General features: G+C 34.8%; 1 protein-coding gene across 1 annotated transcript in view; it reads left to right on the forward strand.

Moving 5' to 3' along the window:
• lamc1 (laminin, gamma 1) overlaps positions 1–25,867 on the forward strand; it is a 98,541-nt gene that overhangs the window by 52,321 nt on the left and 20,353 nt on the right. The window contains 6 exon segments of the mRNA NM_173277.1: positions 6,946–7,250; positions 13,752–13,882; positions 18,223–18,389; positions 21,582–21,770; positions 22,823–22,940; positions 23,052–23,150. Of these exon segments, the coding sequence (NP_775384.1) occupies positions 6,946–7,250; positions 13,752–13,882; positions 18,223–18,389; positions 21,582–21,770; positions 22,823–22,940; positions 23,052–23,150 (1,009 nt within the window).

A 25,867-nucleotide genomic window follows, 5' to 3' on the forward strand; every position in this document is an offset into this window, starting at 1 on the left:
ACACAAGTGGTCACGAGATGCCGTGGAATGCATGTTAGTATCAGGTGGAAATGGTGATGTGTCTGGGCTGACCGTATGTGTTCATATCCCTGAAAATGAATGTTAATACAGGGCATGAGAAAGAGACTCCTTCTGCTCCTCACTGAGACATTTCTCAGCTTCAGGGAACACCTGTGGCTGTACTTCCTCACAGCTGCACTCGATGATGGTTTAGGTCTGTGTAATGTCTGCTTTGCTGACCCAAAGGAAATGATTAATCACCCAGAGGATGTGCAATATTTTTGGGATCACGAGAACATCAGCTTTTTTTTTAATCTTCCTGCATATGTCTTCTTAGGACTATTTTTACTTTAACATGCTATAGTGCAATTGGACATCATATAGTTTAAAACGCTGTCATATGGTGTGCAAACAGCCTCAACCTTATCAAAGACTGTAGAATACATATGACATGTCACTCTTTCAATGGTCAATATGGATGCTTGAGAGAAGGAAGCCCCGTCTTTTACTAAATGAGCCGATCATTTATCGCTATCGATTGATCATTCTCTGGAGGAGAGGCTCGGTCCAGACATGTGTTTATGATAGTTTGTGCAGCTTTGTTGTTATGGACCCTCTAGGGTTGGAAAACGTGCTAAAAGCCTCTCAAACGTGAGAAATCTATCTTCACAAAGCCTAAAAAATATACTTTTAAATGAACCAACCACACTCTTTTGTTTTGTAATCTGTATGAAACAAATACAAGAACAAACAGGTTTGATGGAAATGTTTGCACGTCACATGATGACAACCATTTGAACACCTACAAATGTGAAACCCAAGACGTTACTATTTTTGGAGATTTTTCTGTCAGGAATACGGTGTAAATTTTATCAGAAAACTAACTCAATTGGACGCAGCACTATTTAGAGGAAAGTTCGTACATAGTATTATTAACAGAATGACGTATGAGTAGGGTTAACGCAATACTGAAAATTGTATAATTGGTACTGAAAATTTAAAAACGTCCGTTTCCCATGAACATTTAAACGCTGTAGAGCACGTTCTTAAATGGTGCTAATTTGCCATTGTGTTCTCGTGCTCAACAGAAATAACTGTGATTGGCTGTGTAGGTCATCAGTTCACCAAACTCAACGCTGTTTACTGAGTGTAAACACAGATACAGGGAGACTGGAACGATTTAAAGTCTTGTCGATCAGCTGGTTTGTTTATAAGCTGACAAAGGAGCGATCCGCAGATGAATCACGGCTTTAAAATGCTTCAGTGTCCCTGTATCTGTGGTTACACTTAGTAAACATCGAAAAGTTTAGTGAACTGATGACCTACAGCCAGCCAATCACAGTCTTTTCTGTTGAGCACAAGAACACAATGGCAAATCAGCGCTGTTTAAGAACGTGCTCCATAGTGCTTAAATGTTTGCGGACGTTTTTAAACTTCCAGTACCGGTTGGTATTAAATTTCAGTATTGTGACAACCCTACACATGATCACATATTTCCGAAACTACCATAAAGGAGATTGGGGATGTGAATTTGTTTCCTTCGGGTGAGCACACCCATTAGCTTAGGGTGATTTATTTATTTATTAATCAATAAAATTTATTTATTAATCAATAAATCATTGATTTCATCTCAGATTTATAAGTCATGTGTTGTTAAACTTCAGTGGTAATTAAAAATATGAAATTTAATTGTAAACTTGCTAAGCTGTTTTGAAGAATTTGATGTATCCCTATTCAAAGCGATTGGAGCATTTCAAAGATGGCCGCCGAGTGAAATGGCTTGCCTTAAAGGGACTTTGACCTTATTTCCAGTATGTGGACCTGGAGTCACACCCTCTCAGTCTCCAAAGGCTTGGTGACAAGGATGAGTTGTCATCAAGTGTAAGTTCAAAGACAGTCCAGTCCATCGTCCCCCACAGGGCCTGACCCTTTCCTCTGGCTTCAGTCATGCCTTTGAGCTCCAGCAATGCTCCAGTGAGCACTACGTCTCAGTGTTCAAGTGCTCTTTGTCTGTCCACATGAAGAGCGCTGACTACGTGAAGGGGCTTTTTTGTTTTCTTCACAGTCAGCCTCTGGCTTGATTCTTCACGGCTTTGCCAACAGATTTGGTTTGTCTTGTGTTGTGAGGATGCTGGGGAGACTTCAGAGGTGAGATATCAATGATGGCACTGTTCGCCATGACGCCGGCGCAGTCTGTGAAGTACATGCGCATGTGAACACTGCAAGCCATTGCATTGTTTGGGTATTGGGTTTTATAAGTCATCCAGCTGTTGTCTGATCCTTGGCATAGAGGTGACAAATGTGGATGCCTTGGATTGTTTCTGGGTTTAAAGCAGGACTTGAATGGGAAATGGTCCTGTTAAGGCACAATGTTCTGTACAGCCCCAGTTGTACTCTGAATGCGTTTCCATGCAACTGTCCTGCAAGAGACAACATCATTGAAAACATCTGAATGAAGCTTGTGAATTTGAGATAGTTGTAAAATTGCCAAAATAGAGACTAGACTTTGGAAGGCCTGCAGGATATACGAGCAACTACTGGATTAAAGTGTATTTGGAAAATACCATTGACTCGCTGTTGTACTGTCTAAATGTTTTCTGGAAAATGTCCTTGTGCATGCATGGGAATATTGTCTTATTTCATAAGCATGACTGTCATCAATTTTAGCCTTTTTCCAAGAGCCTGTGCAAAGAGGTGATTCATTTTTTCCCTTGTTTTTTGGAGTTCACCCAAAATCTAATATTCTGTCATCTTTTATTCACTTTGTCAGATCATTTAGTCACATTTGTCTTTCCAAACTTATTTTGACTTTGTACATTAAAAGATGGGTTTTTAAAGAATATTTCTGCAGTTTTCCTGTCAATGGAGATAAAAACAGTCAGTTTTATGCACAAAAACACTAAACATAAACATATATTTTGCATTTTGGCTTTAAAAAAAGGCATACAGGTTTGTAACAACATGAAGGCGAATAAACAATAGCATTTTTAGGAGTGAAGTTTTACACCTTGTACATTTGTTCTTAGTATCTTTAAAATTATAATGTTCATTTTTTTTAAGCGTCTTTTTTAATAAAAATGATTTAGTGAATGAACTGAATAAATATTGTATTCCTCTTGTGTAACTTTAAAGTTGCAGAAAAAAATCACTGATTCGATTTTTGGGGGGAATTTTAAAGTTTTGTGCTTTTATGTTCCATGATCTTTTGAACTTTGTCTTTGTAAAGGAATTTTCAGCTTATTCAGTGTTAGAAAAGCAGAAAGACTACACCCTATTGTAAAAAATCTCTCCCAGTTCTGTTGAACTTTGACCTTGACCACCTGATGTGTGCTGTGAGCTCCTAAAAGTCAGTAAGTTCAGTTTCATGTTGAAGAGCATAATGCCCTCAGACGCTGCCGCAAGGAGTCTCTTTTGTCATTGCTTTAAATCAGTCCCTGCTTTAGCTGCAGTTTAACTTTTGATGTAATCTCTCAGTGTATTTACTTAACACACAGTTGTCCCTAGTTTTTGCAGATTTGTTTGGAGAGCAAATTCTTTGCTAAAGCAAACATTGGTCCCCCCTGTGGTCCTGCTGAAAGATGGTGTCATTTTCTTCACACTGAATAAATGATGTCTCTCCATACCATTTCCATTTGGCCCCTGGTTACAGTCTCTCCCAAACACACTTGGCTTGCTCAGACATGCGAAAGTAGGTTTATGCATGCTCTGTATGATGACTGGAGGATCTTAGCAGAGCTGTTGAAATTCAGACTAGCACTAAAAAAAACCTCTTGTAAAAAGTGTGTAATTATGTTCCTGTTGTCATTTTACAAGACAGCGTTTTATTGTTATGTGTTTTTTTAAAAGGAGAACTAGCTTAGTTTTTAGAAGTGTAGTTTTTGTATTCATGATGTATTTTGGCTTTGAAGAAATGCTGTGCCACCTTGATGGAAAGTATACATTTATTGACTACTCAATCAGCCTATTCGAATCAAGTCTTCAGCGTCACAGGATCTTTCAAAAATAATTTCAACTTTGACTTTAAATAAATTAATTTATTTCTATTTCTATTTAAAAAAAAAACTTAATTATAAACTAAATTATAATAATTTCAAAATAGTATAATTAAGGTATATTGTCAAACCATATTAATAACCATGTATTTGTAAATCAAATCATCTTAAATCGGAGGAGCTGTATAAAAAAAATATATATATGTATATGTGTGTGTATATATATATATATATATATATATATATATATATATATATATATATAAACACACACACACACATTTATTTGTTTTATTTTATATTATTTATTTATTTAATTTTATATTTTATTATTATTATTATTTTTATTATTTTTAATAAGCAATGCAATAAAAATCTGATCATCTTATCACTGACATGAACAAGCAAAACTGTAATTTTAAAATTGTTGCACACCCTTTAATTTCTGAGGTGGATATGACCCTGATTTACTGCAGTAGCTAGAGGGGAAAAATGAGCAGAACAATGCAAATTTAAGGGCAAGGATTTGCAGATCTTATCAGACAGGAAGGAGCACTGAGGTATTTTGAGTGGAACAAGGTTATGTTTGCATGGAGTTATGCCAGCTGTGTGTAATATCAGACTTGTCTGCTTAACCTTGATCCGTTTCTCTGTGCAATCTTTCAGAAATGTGTGTATATTTAACACCTGCAGTGCTGACTTATTGTCTTATCCAGTCCTTGAATCCAGCTCTATCTGCCAGTGGGCTGGACTGGAGCACAGATTGTTTGGAAAAGCGAGCGAATGGCATCCAGTCATCTTCCAGCTTTATCTGAACTTTGTTCTACCTTTAGTTTGCAGACACCACTGCCAGCCTATCTGTGCAATATCTGTCGTGCTCTGCCTGTACATTATATAGAACACTTCAGTGAGCTCCTCGTCTGTGTTTACCTGAATATATGCAGCATATCCTCTCTGAATCTAAACGTATGTCTATCTATACATTTTCCATGTTAGTGCATGCTGATTCAGCACAACGATTTTTACTTTGAATACTAGAAACCAGATTTTCTTACAGTTTTCGTCTTTGAGAATCTACATTTAAAACCTACTGCCATGATTTAAGACATTCAGTGGAAAAATGAGCAATGAACAGACAGGGACAAGATGTTATTAATATTCAATATAACAATATATCGATGTTATGCTTAAATACAGTGAATATCTTTTTAGATGCTTAAAGTCATCACTTTGCAAATGATTAAAAACGTGTGCCATAAATCCTCCAAATTCCATACAATAGCTTGTAGTTCTTTAACAATGTCAGAAAGTCTGTAGTTGCACTTCTTGGAGGTATTGCCTTTTGCTTTCGTCATTTGCAAGTCACTTTCATTAAAAGTGTCATTAATGTATCCATCCAGTAATCTGTGTCCTCTGTTTTCACACTTAAGATTCCCAAAAAGTAGTATAGTATTTAATCTATTAACATTTAACTTTAACTATATCTATAGCTATAACTGATCTATAGCTATAACGATTAAATTTTTGCATGCTATTTTGCGTTCTGTAAATTTGAACAAACTTCTTTTGCCAGATACTGTTTGTTGCCTACTGCATAGATTGGAGATCTACAATTGTTTTGGATATAGACATTGGCAATGTTTTTGTCTAATTTGTTCTCGAAATGCAATAGTCATCGATATTGTAGAAGAAAGTCAGAAATTGTCAGATTAAATCACACTGAACTGAGCTAAACTGAACTGAACTGAACTTAAACACTAAAAACTGAACTACCCTGTTCCAGTTACTATGACCATTTATGTGAAGCTGCTTTGACACAATCTACATTGTAAAAGCGCTATACAAATAAAGCTGAATTGAATTGAATTGAAATTGGAGAGTGATGGAAGGATGAACATTTTGCAGAAACTAGTTCAATTAAAGGGATAGTTTACCTCAAAATTAAAAATCCCAAAATTATTTACCCTCATGTTGTTACAAACCCCTGAGACCTGTGTTGGTCTTCTGGACACAAATTATAAAACTGTGGATAAAATCCGAGTGCTTCCTGATCCTCCATGCATGTCAATGGTCCTAGCTCATTTAAAGAACCAATAAAAAAAGACATCTTCAAAACAGTACATATGTCTTAAGTGGATCAATTTGAATATTACAAAGCTATGAGAATACTTTTGTGTGCATATAAAACAAAAACAACAACTTATTTCAACACTTTCTGCACCTCAGTGTCATGCATTCATGAGCACTAATGTATACCCTGGATTCCTGTGTGCAAATTCCTATGTTTGAAATAAATAATATTTACAGTACATCTTAGGTAATACATTAGCAGCACGGCTGAGCATGACATCCATTAAGAGTGAATACGCGCCCTGTACTGACACTGAGGAGAAGAAACCACTGATAAACAGAAAGTTGTTGTTTTTTATGTGCACACAAAAGTATTCTCGTACCTTGATGATATTCCAGTTTAACCACTGAAAGCATATGTTCTGTTTTGAGGAGGTTTTTTGGTATTGGACTTTGAAGGAGCCACCCTGTTGCTGTGAAAGGATGGAGGATGAGGAAGCTCTCTAATCTAAAACTTCTTTGTTTGTATTCTGATGATTAATAGTGGTCTCAGAGGATTGAAACAACATGTGGGCAAGTAATAATAACAACAGAATTTTCTTTTTTGGGTGAACTAACACTTTAAGTTCAAACTAAGCTGCATTATTTTCCATTTGCACTGCTTTTGGTAGATTGAGTTAGTCTTTCTGTAGCAAATGATACTATTTATTAATAGAGGAGGTCGAAATTTCCACTTTCTGTGCTTTTATGAGATTATGTGCTTCATAAATCTAAATGGTCCATCTAGTTCAGCTATTTATGGTGTAAAATTGTCAGGTTTTTGATATATTTTGTGAAACACAATGAATGAAGATAACTCATATCACCTTCTTTCATCTTCTAGGCAAATCTTTCGACATCACCTATGTGCGTTTGAAGTTCCACACCAGCCGTCCTGAGAGTTTTGCCATCTACAAGCGCTCCAGTGAAGACGGGCCTTGGACCCCCTACCAATACTACAGTGGCTCCTGTGAAAAAACCTACAGCAAAAACAACCGTGGCTTCATCCGCACAGGCGAGGACGAGCAGCAGGCTCTGTGTACAGATGAGTTTAGCGACATCTCGCCACTCTATGGAGGAAACGTGGCTTTCTCTACGCTCGAGGGCCGACCCAGTGCATATAACTTCGACAACAGCCCTGTACTGCAGGTCAGAGCTTTTCTATCTCTCTGTCTTTCTTTGTGATCTCTCCTTTGATCACTCACTTTCACTTAACGTGATTTAAACTCACTCATGAAGTCAAAAGTGATTCCCATCATTTACTGTTTCAAACAAATTTACTGGTGGGAATCAAAATTGCACTCTCCAGATGTGTGGTTGTGCAGTAATGCGTGATTGCAGCCAACTTACTTTTCCAAGACTTCTTTTTTTTTCCAGTACAGATTGAGCAACATTCTGGAACCTCGAACAAACAGCTCGTAATTTAGAAGTGTTTGCGTGAGAGATGTTTGTATTTTCAGCATATAACAATTAAACAGCTCTTTCTGATTTGTGTGTTTTCTGGAAAATTGCTCCAGTAAATAAGTAATTATAATATCAGTAATAAGATGGTGTGATAGTAGTGTGCTTGCAGCATTTAGTACACTGTATATGGTTCACATCTGTGTTTAAATAGTAATTATTATGAAATAAGCATTTTTACCATAAAAAAATTATTTTGTTTTGCTTTAAAATAAACTTAATGTATATGCTTTTATTATTTTAGTTACAATCCAAATTTTGGCATTCAATATTGATGGGCTTAAGGATTGAGGTAAATCAAATTGTGATTTATTCTGAAACAATTATTCAATTATGATTTTTTAAATTAAACAATTAAGTTAATAAAACATCCAGTAAAATGTATATATTTTTAATTATATATATATATATATATATATATATATATATATATATATATATATATATATATATATATATATTTTTTTTTTTTTTTCATGTATTTTATTTTTATTTATTTTTTGTTTTATGTATTTAATAAAAAATATTTAATGTTATTTATTTTGTTTTGAATTATTTATTTTATTTATTTTTTTATTTTCTTTACTTACTTTATTTTATTTAATTTTAGTTTTATTTTATGTATTTTATTTATTTTAATTATTTTGTTTTTTAAATTAAATAACATTTTTATTTATTTTTTATATTTAATTTTTTGTACTAAAATTTTTATTTCATTAAATTTATTTAATTAATTTATTAATTTATAATATTTTTAAGTTTTATTATCTTTTATATTATTTTTATTTATTTATTTTATAGAATTTTTATTTTTTGTTTTTATTTTATTTTTATTTATTTATTTTTAATTCAAATAATTTTATTTAAAAAATAAATAAATTAAATAACATTTTATGTAATTTAATTTTAATTTATTTTATTTCATATTGTTACACAAGAACCCTAGCGTTACATGATTTCAATTCACCAGAACTTAATCTACTTCCAGAGACCACAACCACACAGAAAAACATTTTTCAGACTAATTAGCTGAATAAGAGACAGACGCTCAGCCGAATGTGAGCTGAGTCAGTCCTTCCGCATGCTGACTATGGAGTTTGTCGTCAGGCAGGGAAAAGAGCTCTGAACGCTGGGCCAAAACAAGATGCTGCTGTGGTTACAGGGAGGCGACAGGAGGTTAAGTGTGTGAGATACGAGCAGCGGTGGGTGGACAGCACGTAATGTATGGCTCAATTCATACATATATGCAGGCAGGCAGGCTGGTTGGTGTGTGTTTGTGAGACCCGTCCAGGTGGTACAGCATCGCCTCCTGCTCAGTCAGCATTGCCAACAGTTGCAACATGTTTCTAGGTGACGCCTCCAGATTTCCCAGTCCATCCTGATGGTGTTTGGCAGCCCTTTTACACAGCTGGAAAAATGTGTGGAACATTGAGATCTGATTTAGATTGATTTGTGTCTTTTTGAATCATCTTTATCAGTTTTAATACAGCATGTGCATTCATATTTTGAAAGTCATTTGGCAGAGTTCCTACTTAAGAAAGAAGAAGAAAAGTTCAAGGTAGCACATGGCTTTAAAGGGATAGTTTACTCAAATGTTTAAATTGTCCAAATTTAATCACTGGTTGTAAATGTTTGGGTTTCTTACTTTTGTTGAACAAGAGAGGATGTTATGATATTGGAAAAAACTGACATGGTAATATTTTCATTTACTGTGATATGTATTGTGATTATGAATGCAATTTCACGAGATGACTTGAATAGCTTGTAAAGAATTTATATAGAATTAATAATTTTAGACCTATTTGGGATTTATTGCTCTATGGGAGGATATCTGCATAAGCTAATTTTAAAAATGACAAGCAAAGTTAAATACAACAGAGAAGAGATTTACATAAACAAGGATTTATGATTTTCTAGTCAAAATACTCAAAAACTGAAATGAAATAATCATTGTATAATAATAATAATAACAAAACACTGTATCATTTTCATTAAGTAAATAATTATATAATGTACACTTAATCTTTAAGCTACAAACGTTAAATTGATTGTGCCCAAATAGCTTAAATTAGCTTAAAATGCTTACAGTTAAAGACACATGCAAATAATAAACCTACACTTGAAGGTTAAAATTTGAAATCATTATTTTGTTAACTGTAGTGTCTAGTCAACTATAATCCCGACTACATTGCAAATTCTTACGATGTGACTTGCGGATTCGCACATTGCGATATCAATGCTTATATTTTACAGCCCTAGTACTACTATTATACCACTATTGAAGTCAGTTGCTACCTGATACAGGTAGGGTTGGAGGGGTGATCACAGCGCATAGTTCGGAACACACATGACCCATGTATTAATATTTGAATTTGTTGGTTAATTCAACATTCATAACAATTGCAGAGAGATTACCTCCGGCATCTTTCTAATCACATGTATGAAATTGTTTTGGCTTCCCTGTAAAATATGATGATGACGGAATAAATGCTTTATTTGGTCGTTAATTAAAGGTGTTTTCTGTCTCTGTTAGTTTAGCCTGCATTAATGCATAGAATTTTAGTTTAGCCTGCATTAATGCATAGAATTTTTTTGCAGGTTAAACTATCCCCTTAAGTAGTGCTTTGGTTGATCGAAACATGAGACATGACATGAGAGATGCATTGCATTTGTCCACCATTTTTCTCATGAGGTAGGGTCTGTGGGCAAGTGTATTCTTTTTGAGATTGACAAAATATTGATTTGTGATTGATTTAATATTAAAGATCAATCTAATATTTTAGATTGCAATTTTCATACTGTACAGCCCAAAATATAAATTTGATCTGCTAATTTTTTATAGTGGAAAATATTTAGTAAATGTTAAAGCCGTGAAAACAATTGAAATCGATATTCTTCATGATTTGACTAATTTTGGTGAAAATGTTTTCCTTATTTAATTTCTTTTTCTTTCTTTTGAATGAGTTTCTAATACCATTTTAACACGTATATACATTTTCTACCTTTAAACTCTTTTAACAAATATTTTAGGACATCAGATTTAGTTACTTTACAAATAAAAACCTTTTAATGCAAGTGATCACGTTTTTTATTTTTTGAATGTCTTGTTACTGAGTTTGCATCCTTCTGTGTTGCTTGGCAAAAAAGAAAAAAGATTAGACGTTATTGATGATTTTAATGAAAATAAAGATAATTGTACTGGGCTGCTTTCAAAAACTGAACAAATTTTTATTTAATTTATATTTCCATATTTTAGAAACCACATACTACTAATTAGATTGTCAATAAACCTGATGTTCCCGAACATTCCTATGTGGTTTCTGTTTGATTGTTTTACATGTTTTTGTTTTTTTGTGAGCTAAATTAAATTGTTATGAGAATGTTTTCTGGTTTCCACACTTCTTGAGTATTTTCAGACATATGAATTCAAGGCCTGGGAAGTAGCCTTGTTAAAATCAAACACCGGTTCTTGAAAATGCTTGAATTAAATCTTTTTGGTGTTATTTCGACAATTGTTCTGGGATGCTTTTAAAAACTGAACAAAAAAACATAAATTCTTCATTTAAAAATAATGCATATTTTGTATATTTCAGAAACCACATACTACTAATATGATTGCCGATAAAACCTGATGTTCCCGAACAGTCCCATAACATTCCTATGTGGTTCCTATTTGATTGTTTTTTCATATATTTATATAATAATAAAAATAAAAATATTTAATTAAATATTTGAATTTACAAGTATAACATTTTCTAAAACTTGCCTGAACCACTTTATATTCGATTCAGTTCATGTTTATTTAATAGCACTTTTACAATATAGATTGTGTCAAAGCAGCTTAAGTTCTAGTATAAATTTTATTCGTATCCATAACATCTTTATATTTTGTGTACTGCCTTTACCTTGGAATGGTCATATCATTTGCATATTGTCGTTCTTTTGTTGCTTAATTACTCCTATTGTCGTCTTTTGTAAATCGCTTTGGATTAAAGCACTTACCAAATTATTACATTTAAATCTAAAGTAAATATTATGCTCATTCTTGCGATTTAATAACATTTCGTCAAATGAATGGTTCATATAGTTCAACTTTAAGAACAAAATAAAGCAGTTCTCTTAAAAGGTGAACCATATTTTTAAAATATCGTTTATTTTAAATGTAATGTTACCAAAAGTTCAAATTTAGTCCTGTCACCAAATGCTTCCATATCAGACAGGATCTCATGGGCTAAGCTATTAATACCAAAGCACTGAACTCTTTTAATAGGAATGGATCTGTTTCTGTGGGTTTATATGACTCTCATGCCGGCTCCTGTATAGAAGCATGTGATGAGTGAAGATGACAAGGCTTGTTTGTGCACTTTTTGGAAATGAGCCATGATAAAGTTGCATCACTCACCATCTGTCTTCATTATTATCATTAGGCCGATAATTAGCTGTTACTTTTATAGGCTCCCTCTTTCAGCTTTGGTGATTAGATCTTGTTATATTGCGTTTCTTAGGGGGCTGAAAAGGGTTAAAGTGAAAGTGCGCTCAAATGTGAAAATCCTGTCATCATCATATTGCTTTAAACACATGGTGTAAGTTTTTCCACGAAACACAATAGGAGTCCTGTTTGCTTTTTTCCACACAATGGAAATAGATGACTACTACTGTCAAGCTGAAAAAATGGCCTTAATGAGTTGTTGCTCAGACTCTGTTATGCTGTCATAATATGCTTTAATAAGCTGCTTTTATTATTTGATATTTATAATCTGAAGTGGGATTTTTTTTTCTCTAATGACAGATGTATTTGCATAAATGATGTGTATATATTAATTCCAAATTTAAGTTTTATAAGGAAGTGAAAAAATACTTTTGTACTATTCACCATAGAGCACAAATGAACAGTTTCATTGTTCTTTCTATTAGTACTATTTTCAAAATAATTGATTAATTTAAAGATCTTGTTTGTTTGTAATTGCAAGAATTTTATTTAAATATTTATACTTTTTTTGCATAATAAAATAAATTACCAAATTAATAAATAAATTAATTAATTAATTAATACAAATAAAAAAAATAGTAAAAAAATCTGCCATGTCATGTTGGGTTTAATAAAACCTGATCTAATTTGTTGTAATTGTGTGAAAAATTTTCATTTTAATGTATTTTTATGGCCGGTGACTGTACGATTTCAATCTAATTTAAATCATTTGGGCACAAGAAATTCTAAAGTTTGAAAAGTCTGTGAGTTTAACAAAGATTGTTTAATTATTTATCCAGTGAAGACTAATAGACTATATGGTGTTAATTTACTTTTGATTATTGCGTTTCTGAACTTGCGTTTCTGATAAAAATATCGTAATGTTATTTATTTTCAATATTTTGCAGCCCTAATTTAAAACAATACAATATATTATATCAAATTTGCACACAATCATGCCTGTCCTTTAGCTGTAATATATCTTTGTGTAAGAAAAGGCTGAGATTGATGATAGCCACATTTGAGTGTCATAAATCTGTGTTTATATAACACATTTTTGTAGTGAAGGAGAACTGCAGTGTTTTTGGCCCTCATCCCAAACAGAAACACGCTCTGAATCACAGATGTCAGCCATAGATGAAATGTCAGAATGACTTAGGAACTTTCCCTCGGTTTCAGCAGGGCTTCAGTGCTCTGAAGATGCTTACCGTTCCTTCAGGGTTGCCTGGTTCCACTTGAACCTACTGTTTTATTCAGTCAGCTTGTAAAATAACAACTCGCACAGTCTATAGAAAAGCTGGAAAAAAACGTTTGCAGAGCTTTTTAGAAAACCACTAAAGTATTGGTCTGAGTCATGGTTTCCTTAATTGACACTTCCAACATGTGGCCGCAAAGATACAAAGTTCAACTGCAAGCAATGTGCGACTTTATTCTGACTGACTTTTACATGCTAATCGTCACACTAGTGTTTTTCTCTTCCCTTCAAACCTTGCTGCAGAAGTTACCATGCCTCAACGTGACACCAGCAGGTTTGGTTTAGATTAGAGGCCTCTTTATTTTCCTTCAACATCTGCACACAGAACAGATGGGAAGAGTCTTTCCCTGCAAAAACAAAATCGCTGCTTGCTCATCTAAGTTTGACCCTATGAATTCTTGCATTTGTTATCCTATGTTAGGCAATGGCTAATTTGCATCACAACTGTTGTTTTCTGTTTTGTCAGGATTGGGTAACTGCCACTGATATCAGAGTGACCCTGAATCGATTAAACACTTTCGGAGATGAAGTTTTCAACGATCCCAAAGTCCTCAAATCCTACTACTACGCCATCTCGGATTTTGCTGTGGGAGGAAGGTATGTTTTCAGCCTCCGCATCTGTTCTCTGAATGTGACAAGTTTAAATTGGCGTTTCCAGCTGTTGTGTCAATATCTGAATATACAGTTTAATGAGACCTTCGCGTATCATCATTGTGCTTAGAATCTATCAACAGCTCCTTCAGGAATGCTGAACATGTGACCTGAAAGATGATATGTGGCTTTTTTCAGTGTGCAAACAAAAAAAAATGAAGCAACACTCTGAGAGATAAGATCGTTGCAGTGTGAGTTTCACACTTTGAGTGAAATGGCTTGATTGAGAAGAATTGCTTCATTTTAAAATGTTCTTGGAAAAAGGAGTCTTTGTGGCAACAAGTCTTTACTGACCTCAAATAAATGTCACGAGATCCTTATTTTAAAACTTTGCATGAAAAAAAAGACATTTTACCTGCTGTAAGTTGCACCAAGTCATAACTGCATTCATTGTTCATATAGAAAAAGGGCACATTGCAAACATTATATTTTAGTTCATTCGACAATAAATCCAATTATTAAACCGTAAAATCTCAACGGAACCAAATCAAAAATCTAATTTCACTAAAGAAGACTTAGTTGGTGCAAATCATGTTAATTGCATATACATCTCTTTGCAAAACGTAGATGTAATCATGGTTCAGATGGTTAAAATGACCTTTCCAGAAATTAAAGTGTATTTAAAGGTAGGCCTGTCACAATAATCAATTTATCGACTTATTGCACAAAACATGGACACAACCTTAATAATTTTTTGATGATGCAATATATCGCCCATACATAAAAAAAACAATTCTAGCAACATTTTAGCTGATTGCACAAACTCTCTATCTCTATTGGAAGTGTCAGTGTCAGCATGGTTAAAAAACACTACAGTATTTACTATAAATTACTATAGTATATTTTTACTTGGGTGTCTGACAACTGAAAATAGATCTGATAGCAGATATCGCAGCCTCTGTTTCTTATCACCTTGCATTTTTTTGTTAATATTTATTATTATTTACTTGTTTAGAATATGTTTTCACATTCTGATTCCAATCTCTTTTTATTAAATCGTTAAAATGACTATTATTTTGAAAGATGTACTTGCATTATCATTCTGGCATGAAATGGTCTTAAAATAACAATAACATTGTTTATCGTGATATATTTTGGTGTAGTATATCGGACAACAAAAAATAGATATCGTGACAGGCCTACTTAAAGGACCAAAAAAGTTAAAAACAAGGTGCACTCTACTCTAGGTCAGTGGTTCCCAAAGTGGGGGTCGGGACCCCCTTGGTGGCTCATGGGACAATGAGGGGGGGGTCGCTTGGTGATTTGCAAAAATCTAATTCATATTATCGAATTATATATTACATTATATTAAAGACACAGCACATTGATTTTATGGCACCAGGTTAAACTTTCTAACACCTTTATGGTATTTATGTACATCAAAAATAAATACAGGGCAAGTTAACATGGAGCATGGTCTACAAGTGGCGTTCTTCACAATTAAATGATGAATATACTTGGGCCTATTGGAATGTGTTTGCAAGATTGATATATTTATATATATTTTGGGGGTCATGTGCTGAAAAGTTTGGGAACCCCTGATCTAGGTACAACAAGAAAACAAGTGTGAACTGAACCTGTAAAAGTTGACAGTTTATTCTGCTAATAATTCATCACCCTTATGTTGTTCCAATCCCCTGAGACCTTCGTTCATCTTTGGAACGCAAATGAAGATATTTCAGATGAAATCCGAGAGCTCTCTGACCCCTCATAGACAGTGATGGTTCACAAACATGGCTTTAAAGATGAATGACGTGCTAAAGAAGCCCGCATTGGGGATATGAGCCCTGTTGGGCAATTGTGAAACATCCCCTGGTTGCACCATTGCATGTCTTTCCACCTTAATCTGTTTGAAATGTGGAGCAGATTTCCATTACACAGCCCACATTCCCAGCATTCCTGCCTGGGAGTGCTGGATTACAGAGTGCAGAGGAACTGGAATGGGGCGGACAGAGAGTCTGGATGGGGAAGGGAACAAGGCAGAGGCCTGAAGGTAATAGTTGACACCTGCTGCCTCACAGCCTTTAAGCCCCCGTCCCGTCCACATGTGATCCGATCATCAGGAACTTCCTTAATGCATCGCTGATGAGTTTATATTAGGATTAGAGGAGAATACACATCCTCTATCAGGTTATTATTCCTCACGTCACCTTTTCCATGAGGTTTTGCCAAGGAACACCTGAGACAAAGAGCGTGTGGTGGCTTCAGCTGCACAAGCCTCCTCTTGTTCTGAGGCCTCTGTCAAAGTGTGTGTGTGTGTGTGTGTGTGTGTGTGTGCGTGCGTGCGTGCGTGCGTGCGTGCGTGCGTGCGTGCGTGCGTGCGTGCGTGCGTGCGTGCGTGCGTGCGTGCGTGCGTGCGTGCGTGCGTGCGTGCGAGCGAGCGAGTCAAATGAGATTTCATACTCAAACTCTGGCCCTGGACAAATGTTCAATAGATTTTTGGTAGTTAGGCAAGGTTGCAGAAAGTTTTTGTTCTATTTGTCATGCAGTGATTGCATTTTTTTTAGTTTAATAATAATAATAATGTGTATATAAAAGAAATTATTTCAGCCACTGCATTGAAAATAATCAAATTGTCACCTTCTGTGAAATTTGCAGGAACATAAATGGAGCATGACTAATGAAACTTATGAAATCTTAAAAAAAGTATTAATTGGGAGCAAACAGTTTGCTTGAGATAGTAGTGCACCACAATTTCTGACTCCAAAAATGATCAGTCAAAAGTTGCTTTTTTCGCTCTTCAGCTGAAGGAGAAAAACAGACCAAAATATGAGCGTAAAGTTTGTTGCACAGCAGTGTTCAGCACAGTGGGTTTATTCTCCCTCCAGCAGTAGTCACTGTTCGGTGTGAAGTGGCTTTCAGACCAGATGTGGAAAGTGCTTATGGACTCATATATTTGAATGAAGTTCACTCAAATAATGCACCGACTGGACAATTTTTGTTGTATATATACTTGTTCCTGCTGCATGCAATAGGGCTACTGCTGTCATGGCAATGCTGATAAATGCTCTAAAAACTGTGCTAATTTTATTGTCATGTCTTTTTTAATATATGCTGTATAATGTAGCTTTTTTAGTTAAGTTCAAAAAGTCTTATAACATTACTTGATAATAAATAAGTAATTATTATAAACCAGTTTCAGGTTCGGTTTTCGGCTAAGTGCATCTAGAATTTTTGGTTTCAGTCTTGCCCCAGGTTTTTCATTTCCATGCGTTTCAATTCTTCAGCCACATTACCTTTTTGATGCACATTCCAGAATAGTAGTTTTTATGTTTACTTTGTAGTTTGTCTTAATAAATTCATTCAATTTCTTCTCGACTTAGTCCCTTTATTAATCAGGGGTTGCCACGGCAGAATAAACTGCTAACTTGTCCAGCATATATTTTACGCAGCTGATGCCCTTCCTGCTGCAACCCATGACTGGGAAACACCTACACACTGTCATTCACACACATATCCTACGGACAATTTAGTTTATTCAATTCACCTAGAGTGCATGTGTTTGCCCTTGTGGGGGAAACAGGAGCACCCAGAGGAAACCCACGCCAACACAGGGAGAACATGCAAACTCCACATAGAAATGCCAACTGACCCAGCCGAGGCTCAAAGCAGCAAACTTCTTGCTGTGAGGCGACAGCGCTACCCACTGCACCACCGCGCTGCCCTTCTAAATAAATTATAAAAGTAAATGTTAATACAGTTATGCATTTTAAATAGGGCTTAAATTTACATAATATTTATATTTTATTCATATTTTTTCTAAAATAAAAGTGTATTTATCGTTAAATCCTTAAGTTTTTTCACACCTTTGAATTTCTTTCTTATTTTGGTGGCTAAAGAACATATTGTGAAGAATGAGGGAAACCAGTAGATATTGATATTCATGTTAGGAAAAAAGCTTGTAGCTTCTAACATTCTTCAAAACATCTTTTTTTTTTGTTTAACAAAAGAAAGATGCCGTAATGTGCAACATTCACTTCAGGTTTCAAGACATAGTTCGGAAAAAACAGTCTGTACACTGTGGTTGTACTGTACTTCTGCATACTCTCATCCTCTGTATCAAAGGACAGGCAGGATAAAGGGGCAGACATCAGCCACTCCATCTGACAACAAAGCTGCAGTGACGTTTCAGTGATATGCTCAACAAACATCGTCAGAGCTCTGTGTTTGAACAGCTTTGCGGCACGTTTGTGCCTGCTTCGTTGGCTTGTGAGGCGCAGGATGTGTACACATACAGTAAGCGTGCCCTATCATTGCACCTGACCGCTCTGTTACCTTCCCTCCAGGTGCAAGTGCAATGGCCATGCCAGCGAGTGCGTGAAGAACGAGTACAGCAAGCTGGTGTGTAACTGCAAACACAACACAGAAGGAGCCGACTGCAATGTGTGCAAACCCTTCTATAATGACCGTCCCTGGAGGAGAGCCACTGCTGAAAACCCTAATGAGTGTCTGCGTAAGTTACGTCTTCTTGCTTTTAAAATCTCATCCTTAAAAAAAAAAAAGAAGATATTTTGTGCAGTGGGTTTCTTTGTACAATGAAGTAGTTATTCATTCATTCAATTTCTTTTCGGCTTAGTCTCTTTATTATTTTGGCGTCGCCACAGTGGAATAAACCGCCAACTTATCCAGCATATGTTTTATGTAGCGGATGCCTTTCCAGCTGCAACCCATCACTGGGAAACACCCATACACTCTCATTTACACACATACACTATGGACAATTTTAGCTCACCCAATTCACTCGTACCGCATGTCTTTGGACTTGTGGGGGAAACCGGAGAACCTGGAGGAAACCACATGCAAACGCGGGGAGAACATGCAAAATCCACACAATAGTGCCAACTGACCCAGCCGAGGCTCGAACCAGCAACCTTCTTGCTGTGCGGCGACAGCACTGCCTACTGCACCACTGTGTCGCTCTATAAGTGAATAGTTGATCTTTAAAAGAATTGTTATAATTTGAACCCTATCATGTTATTTCAAAAAAGATCTTTTAATAATAGGGTATCTGCTGGGTCTTTAAACGTAATAAAAAGTCTTAAATGCTATTTTTAAGGTATACAATTTTATACCATTTTTGATTATGCAGTGTATGGTGGTATGCCAAAGTTTGCCTGAATTAAATCTGCGAATATCAGGATGCTGTGTAGTTTATGAAATCAATGAAATCCTACTAGATTTGACATCTTGCTTTGTTTACTGCTGTAACCAAGGCAACACCAATATTTCTGCAGTTTTATAGGTGCCAACCTGCTGAATTAGCTTGATTTCATAGATTTTTATTCAGTATGTGAATAATGTTTTAGTTTTGGATTCATTTACATTAATATTTAGTAAATATACTGCAAGTTAAAATCTCTCCATATATATAGTTATAATTGGCCCCACTGTTTTACAGGGACTTGCCTAATGATCCTAACTTGAATAAAATAACTACAAAAATATTATGTACTGTTATTATGGCAAATATAAAAGAAATTGAATATTAAAAATATTTTTTAAATGTGTTGAAAAAAAATCTCTATATTAAACATCACTTGGGGAATATTTGAAAAAGAAATAAAAAATCACAGGGGTCTAATAAACTTGTCTTTAACTGTTTATATACATACAGTTGAAGTCAGAATTATTAGCCCCCCTTTGAATTTATTTTTCTTTTTTAAAAAATTCCAAAATTATGTTTGGAGCAAGGAAATTTTCACAGTATGTCTGATTGTATTTTTTCTTCTGGAGAAAGTCTTACTTGTTTTATTTTGGCAAGAATAAAAGCAGTTTTTAATAAATAAAAAAAAACATTTTAAGGTCAAAATGATTAGCCCCTTTAAGCAATATTTTTTCGATTATATACAGAACAAACCATCGTCATACAATAACTTGCCTAATTACCCTGACCTGCCTAGTTTACTTAATTAACCTAATTAAGCCTTTAAATGTCACTTTAAGCTGTATAGAAGTGTCTTGAAAAAATGTAGTCAAATATTATTTACAGTCATCATGGCAAAGATAAAATAAATCAGTTATTAGAAATTAATTATTAAAACTATTATGTTTAGAAATGTGTTGAAAAACTTTCACTGTTAATCAGCAATTTGTGGAAAAATAAACGGGGGTCGGGCTAATAATTCAGGGGGCTTATATTTCTGACTTCAACTGTTTACACACAAATTTAAGGTTAATTTATGATTTTAATACAAGAATGTATTAAATAAATAAAAAGGTGGACATTCATAATGTTACAAACAGATTAAATTAGAAGCTGTTCTTTTGAACTTACTTTTTATTTATCCAAAGGGTCCTGACAAAAAATGTCAAAGTTTCAAGAAAAAATTTGAGCATACTGTGGTTTTTAACTTAAAAAGAAAAGTTTCTTGATCACCAAAAAACATATTGTAACGATCATGTGAGGTTATTAAAAACTTGTGAAAATTCCTTATTTTGATATTTGAATGATGCATATTTTTTTGCTTATCTTATCTTATTGGATCTAACAAAATAATTCCCCCTTTACTTTCAGTTTAAGTTTGGAAATCCTTCCTGTCTTTGCACTTCAGGACAGAAAAACATCTGTAGAGCAGGGTACAAATACAAAAAACATGTATTTTGTGGCGAACAGAACAATCCCATCAACGTTCTCTCAGGGTTTTAGTGAAACATGTAAAAAATCCCTCCTGTTCTCAGTCCTCAGTTATGAGTACATGCAGAACCAGAGTTTTCCCCATAGGCAAACCTCCTCCAAACTGACTCATTAATGTTTTCCTATTCTGGACTGATACTTGCAAGTGGAAAGTGCTTCTGGTGTCCTCCTCTGGACACATTCATGCAGGCATTTCCTGGAAATGCATGACTAATGTGCAGATCTGATGAACAGCAGCCTGAGGGCCAGTCTTTCCCACACACACACACACACACACACACACACACACACACACACACACTGCTCCTCTATTTCTTTTTCTAGTGAACATCGAGTGCTGCTCAGGTCTTACTCGAAATCCAGATGATTGCCAAACCACATCTGCATAATCCAGCCTAGTTTCTCTTGTTAGCTTCCCAGATTTTTAAAGTCTATGTGAATTAAAAATGGCAGTGGTTTATTGGGACAATTACAGAAAGCCCTCATTTTAAACAATGGTTGCAAAAATTGTCTGATTGTTTGACATTAGAAAAATAAACATGTATAGCTAAGAGAACCTGAAAAGTTTTTCAAAATATGGAATCCCTATATAGGGTTTCTGAAGGAAGCTGAAATGAATCTTCTGTCCATATAACTTGTATCTTGTATCACCTGCTATTAATTTATCATTGTTTTGATACATTTATTTTGTATGTGTATGTACATGCATTTATTTATTTATATACTTGTAATGGAAATTTTTATTCTTTTTTTTATTTATTTATTATTATTTTTTTTTTTACTTTTTTTTAATATTCTTAACTGCGACCCTCTTACCGTTAGTTTACTATGAGGGACTGATGCACTGAAACAAAGCCCTGCCCCCTGTTAAATATTTAGTTTCAGTTGAAACTACATACAAAATACTGAAATAAAGTCTCAGTAACTTCCAGTTCACTTTAAACCTTCACTTTTCAGACTAATATTTTTTATAGGCACATTTTCTGACTGGTGTTTGTGTGTGTGTTTCAGCTTGTAACTGTAATGGAAAGAGCGCTGAATGTTACTTCGACCCTGAGCTGTATCGTGCCACTGGTCACGGAGGTCACTGCCGTAACTGTGCTGACAATACAGATGGGCCGAAGTGTGAGCGATGCCTGGCCAACTACTACAGAGAGGCCTCCGGTCAGCGCTGTCTGTCCTGCGGCTGCAACCCTGTTGGTGAGTAACAGCAATTCAGAAGGCTCAGGGTGGAAGATGCATCAATAGCCAAGCATATTATATTTTGCTTTGCTTTACTTTTTCCCCTTGGTTTTGTTGTTCATTTGTTTCTTTGTACATTCATGTAGTTTTGCTAGGTGTTTTTTTTTTTTTTGTCGTCTTTGTTTTTGTTTTCTCAACTTTTTTTTTCTTTTGTTTTTGGTTCTCAGTTGTTTCTTTGTACATGCGTGTTTGACGGTTTTGTTTTGTTTTTGTCTTCATTTGTTTTGTTTTCTTTTTTTCTCAACTTTTTTATCTTTTGTTTTTGTTATTCATTTGTCTCTACATTCGTGTGGTTTTGTTTTGTTTTTGTTGTTTTTTTATTTTGTTTTTGTCTTATGCTTTTTCTTTTGTTTTCTCAACTTTACCCTTGTTTTTGTTATTCATTTGTTACTTTGTACATTCCTGTGGTTTGGTGGTTTTGTTATTGTCGTTTTTTTGTTTTGTTTTTGTTTTGTTTTTAAACTTTTTTCCCTCAGTTTTGTTACTTGCTCTTTGTACTTTCGTGTGGTTTTGTTTTATGGTTTTGTTCATGTCTTCATTTGTTTTTCTTAATTTTTCTTTTGTTTTTGTTACTTATTTGTTCCTTTGTACATTCATGTGGTTTTGTTTGGTGGTTTAGTTTTTGTCATTTTTGTTTCATTTTCTAAACTTTTTAGTTTTATTTTATTAATTTGTTTCTTTGTATATTTGTGTGTTTTCTTGATTTGTTGTTTCGGTTTGGTTCCCTATAACCTAAAGTAAAAAAGTTTCACAAAACAAATCCAATTTATAATATAATTTTTGTGATTTGTTTATTTGTTTGTTTGTTTGTAAAATACATTAGAGGTAAGATAATTACAGATAGATTGTCAGACACCTGAAACAATAGGGGTAAAGTTTTCCTTTGCTTTTAATTTGAAGTAAAGAACTTCATTTGGTACCATCATTTTCTATGAATTGGTTATAAATACAAAATATATTACCTGAAAATGGCTTTGTTTTGTAACCATTTGTCTGATTTGCATCTGCAGGGTCTCTCAGCACTCAGTGTGATAACACTGGCAGATGCAGCTGTAAGCCAGGAGTGATGGGAGACAAGTGTGACAGATGCCAACCTGGATACCACTCGCTCTCTGAGGCAGGATGCAGGTAAAGATGTCTTTAACAACCAACCTGGAACACTTTGAACTTTTAAAGCACCTCAGATGCGGACACTTCTGAAATTGCTGTGTCTAAAGATTCCTCTTTTTCTCTTCACAGACCGTGCTCTTGTAATCCAGCCGGAAGCACACAGGAGTGTGATGTCCAGACCGGACGCTGCCAGTGCAAGGAAAATGTGGACGGATTCAACTGTGACCGGTCAGACTCATTACTAGAGCAAATATCCGTGCACATGTTCACACACAGTAGCAACTGTTGGGGCTTTTTAAAGTCCCCTGTGCTGTTAGCGATGTCCACACTTGACATGTTCACAAGGACAAAAGCGTATAATTGCTTGATTTGTTTTAAAAATGTTCTCAAATTAGAAGCAAATGGTCAGCAGAATTAACCTGAACATCAACACTCCAGCAGCCCCATAAAGACCGTCCGGCTTTCAGCTCCTGCTCTGTTATGAGGACGTCTGCTGGAGCTTTAGAAACAGACATTTATAAGGGGCTTCTGACGTCTACACTGTTTTTCTTTCGGAAAGTCCCTGTGTGGGTGACACACGGAGGATCTGAGGCCCAGCCTGTGTGTGTGTTTTGTGTGTGTGTCTGAGAAACAGAATTAGGACCCTCAGTGTCAGATGGAGGAGAAAATAGCTCCGGGATGGCAAAGGTTTCCCAGCTGAGAGCCTTCAGCCAGACCATGTAGGGGCTCTAGACTTACAGTCACCAAACTTTAACTGGCCTGGTGTTCTGCCTGTCGACTGTCATGGGCCGTATCCGTGTCATCACATGTTTTAAATTTAGCGTAATACATTTTAAAACCAAAAAAATACTCATTATCAATTTCAAGATGTAATAATTCAATTTACAGTTCAAAAGAAATGTTTAAGGGAGGAAAAGCCACTTTTGCTCATCAAGGCTGCTATTTTTCTATCAAAAATTACTATTACAATTTGAAATATTTTTTTTCTGTTTAAACATAATTTAAATTTTTGCCTGTGACCGAAAAACTGGACTTTATGGTCTTATTAATTGTGTATATCTTATCATATCTCTTGTATGGCTCGTTTCCACTGGTACAGTATGGTACGGTACAGCTCACCTTTATCAGGCTTGCATTTGCACTGCTAAAAGGGTACTAATGGTACTCTTTTGGTGGGCGTAGTGTACTACAAAATTTCAGTCAACGTCATTCTCGCTGGAGGAAATGTTTACAGTAAAGCTGTAAAGTTGTTTACTTATCATATGACAAGCACTTCTTGCAAAACAGATGCTTTATACATATAAATATTTGTGTATAAATATTCATTACTAACCTTTTTATGAACATGATTTGATTTTAACTGCAGATCAATGATCAGTTGTGCAAAATAGTCTACTGTAACGTCAGTTATAAATGCAACGTATATGAACACAAACAGACCCTTACAGTCTTCAATCTGTTACCAATTACAGAAAAACTACACACAGCATACATTTAGTCCTTATTTGGGTTCAAAAAGAACACAAAACATATAGCCCAGTTAATGCAAACCTCTCATCTGTATCTTTTATCTTTGTCAGCACATGTAACCTCTGTTAGAAAGTAACTTAACTCCTTCATTCCGAGTTTATAATAGTCCAAAAAGTGATGATAATATTTAAACATGGCAGTTTGTTCATGTTTTAGGTCCTTTGTTTTTCTGGCTGCTTCTTTGTTTTTTTTTGGTGCATCAGTCTTGCATTTCGTTTCTGACAGGATTGGATGTCAGAAGCACTTCAATAATCATGTACACGTTATTATCATTAGCTCAAGAAGTTTGTTATTTCAAATATAGACACTCAGCATGTGCAAGCAAGAAAGTGAAACCGCTCGCGCTTTAGACAATCTTGTAAAAAACTATGGGGCACAGGGTAGATTCTGCTTTTCTTCTTGGCTTTGTGGCTGTTCATGAAGACGACAACAAGGTTTGTTTGAGTTCGGGTCGACCATGGCTTGTTATTATATGTATACATTATAAAGGTGTTATTTCTCGGCTGTGTAACTAAAACATGGCGGTTTTCATTTATTTTCATTTTGTTTTTATTCTGGTTTGTCAACGAGTGAGTGACGCATCTCTGTAAACCAATAGCGTTCAGTTGCATGTCTAGCTACGCCTTTTGGTTCCCTTTTGCTGTGCTTGGTACCCTTTGCATAGGGTACCCAAAAAGTGGTGTGGTACTGTTCGCTTTTAGGTACCTTTTGAAAGTGGAAACGGCCATAAAAGCGTGCCGAACTGTATCGTACTGTACCACTCACTGAAAACGGGCCATAATAGTAAATGTTTGGTGGTCAGGAAATCAAACAACAAGCAAAAACAATTGTGCGGCTAATTGTTTTTGTGGAAGCTAGAATCATTTTTAGGAATTTACAGTGATAAGAAAGTTTCAAAGAACAATATTTATTTGTATTATATCTTTTTATATAACTATTGTGTTATATTATAATTGTATTGTATAATATATTTGTAGTATATTATATCATACTAGTTATATTATTATAAATGTTAAGGAACATTATAAATGTCTTTTTAGCCTTTTTATTCAAGCTTTTTTCTTTTTAGATTAAATCAAATATCATTTTTTTATTCCAACCCATAGCTATTTGTTATAAAAAAATTCTGGAAAACTGAAAAAAAAATCCAATTTATCTCAATTTTTTTTTTTTTTTAAAGAAAATGTGTAGTTTAAATTTTTGTTTCTCCCCAAAAACTCGATTGATTAACTCAATTCCATTTCAAGTATAATTGCATAGCGCTTTTCACCAAAAAAGTGAAAAAGTGACTAACTTAAAGTATTTAGTATACACTTTGCAGGAAATAAACCCTGCCACACACCTGTGACATTCTCAGTCAGTGAATTTGGCCACACATGAAGTGGATAAATCCTCCTGAGACACACAGACAGAGG

This window comes from Danio rerio, chromosome 2, assembly GCF_049306965.1.
Source record: "Danio rerio strain Tuebingen ecotype United States chromosome 2, GRCz12tu, whole genome shotgun sequence".
Taxonomy (NCBI): Eukaryota; Metazoa; Chordata; class Actinopteri; order Cypriniformes; family Danionidae; genus Danio; species Danio rerio.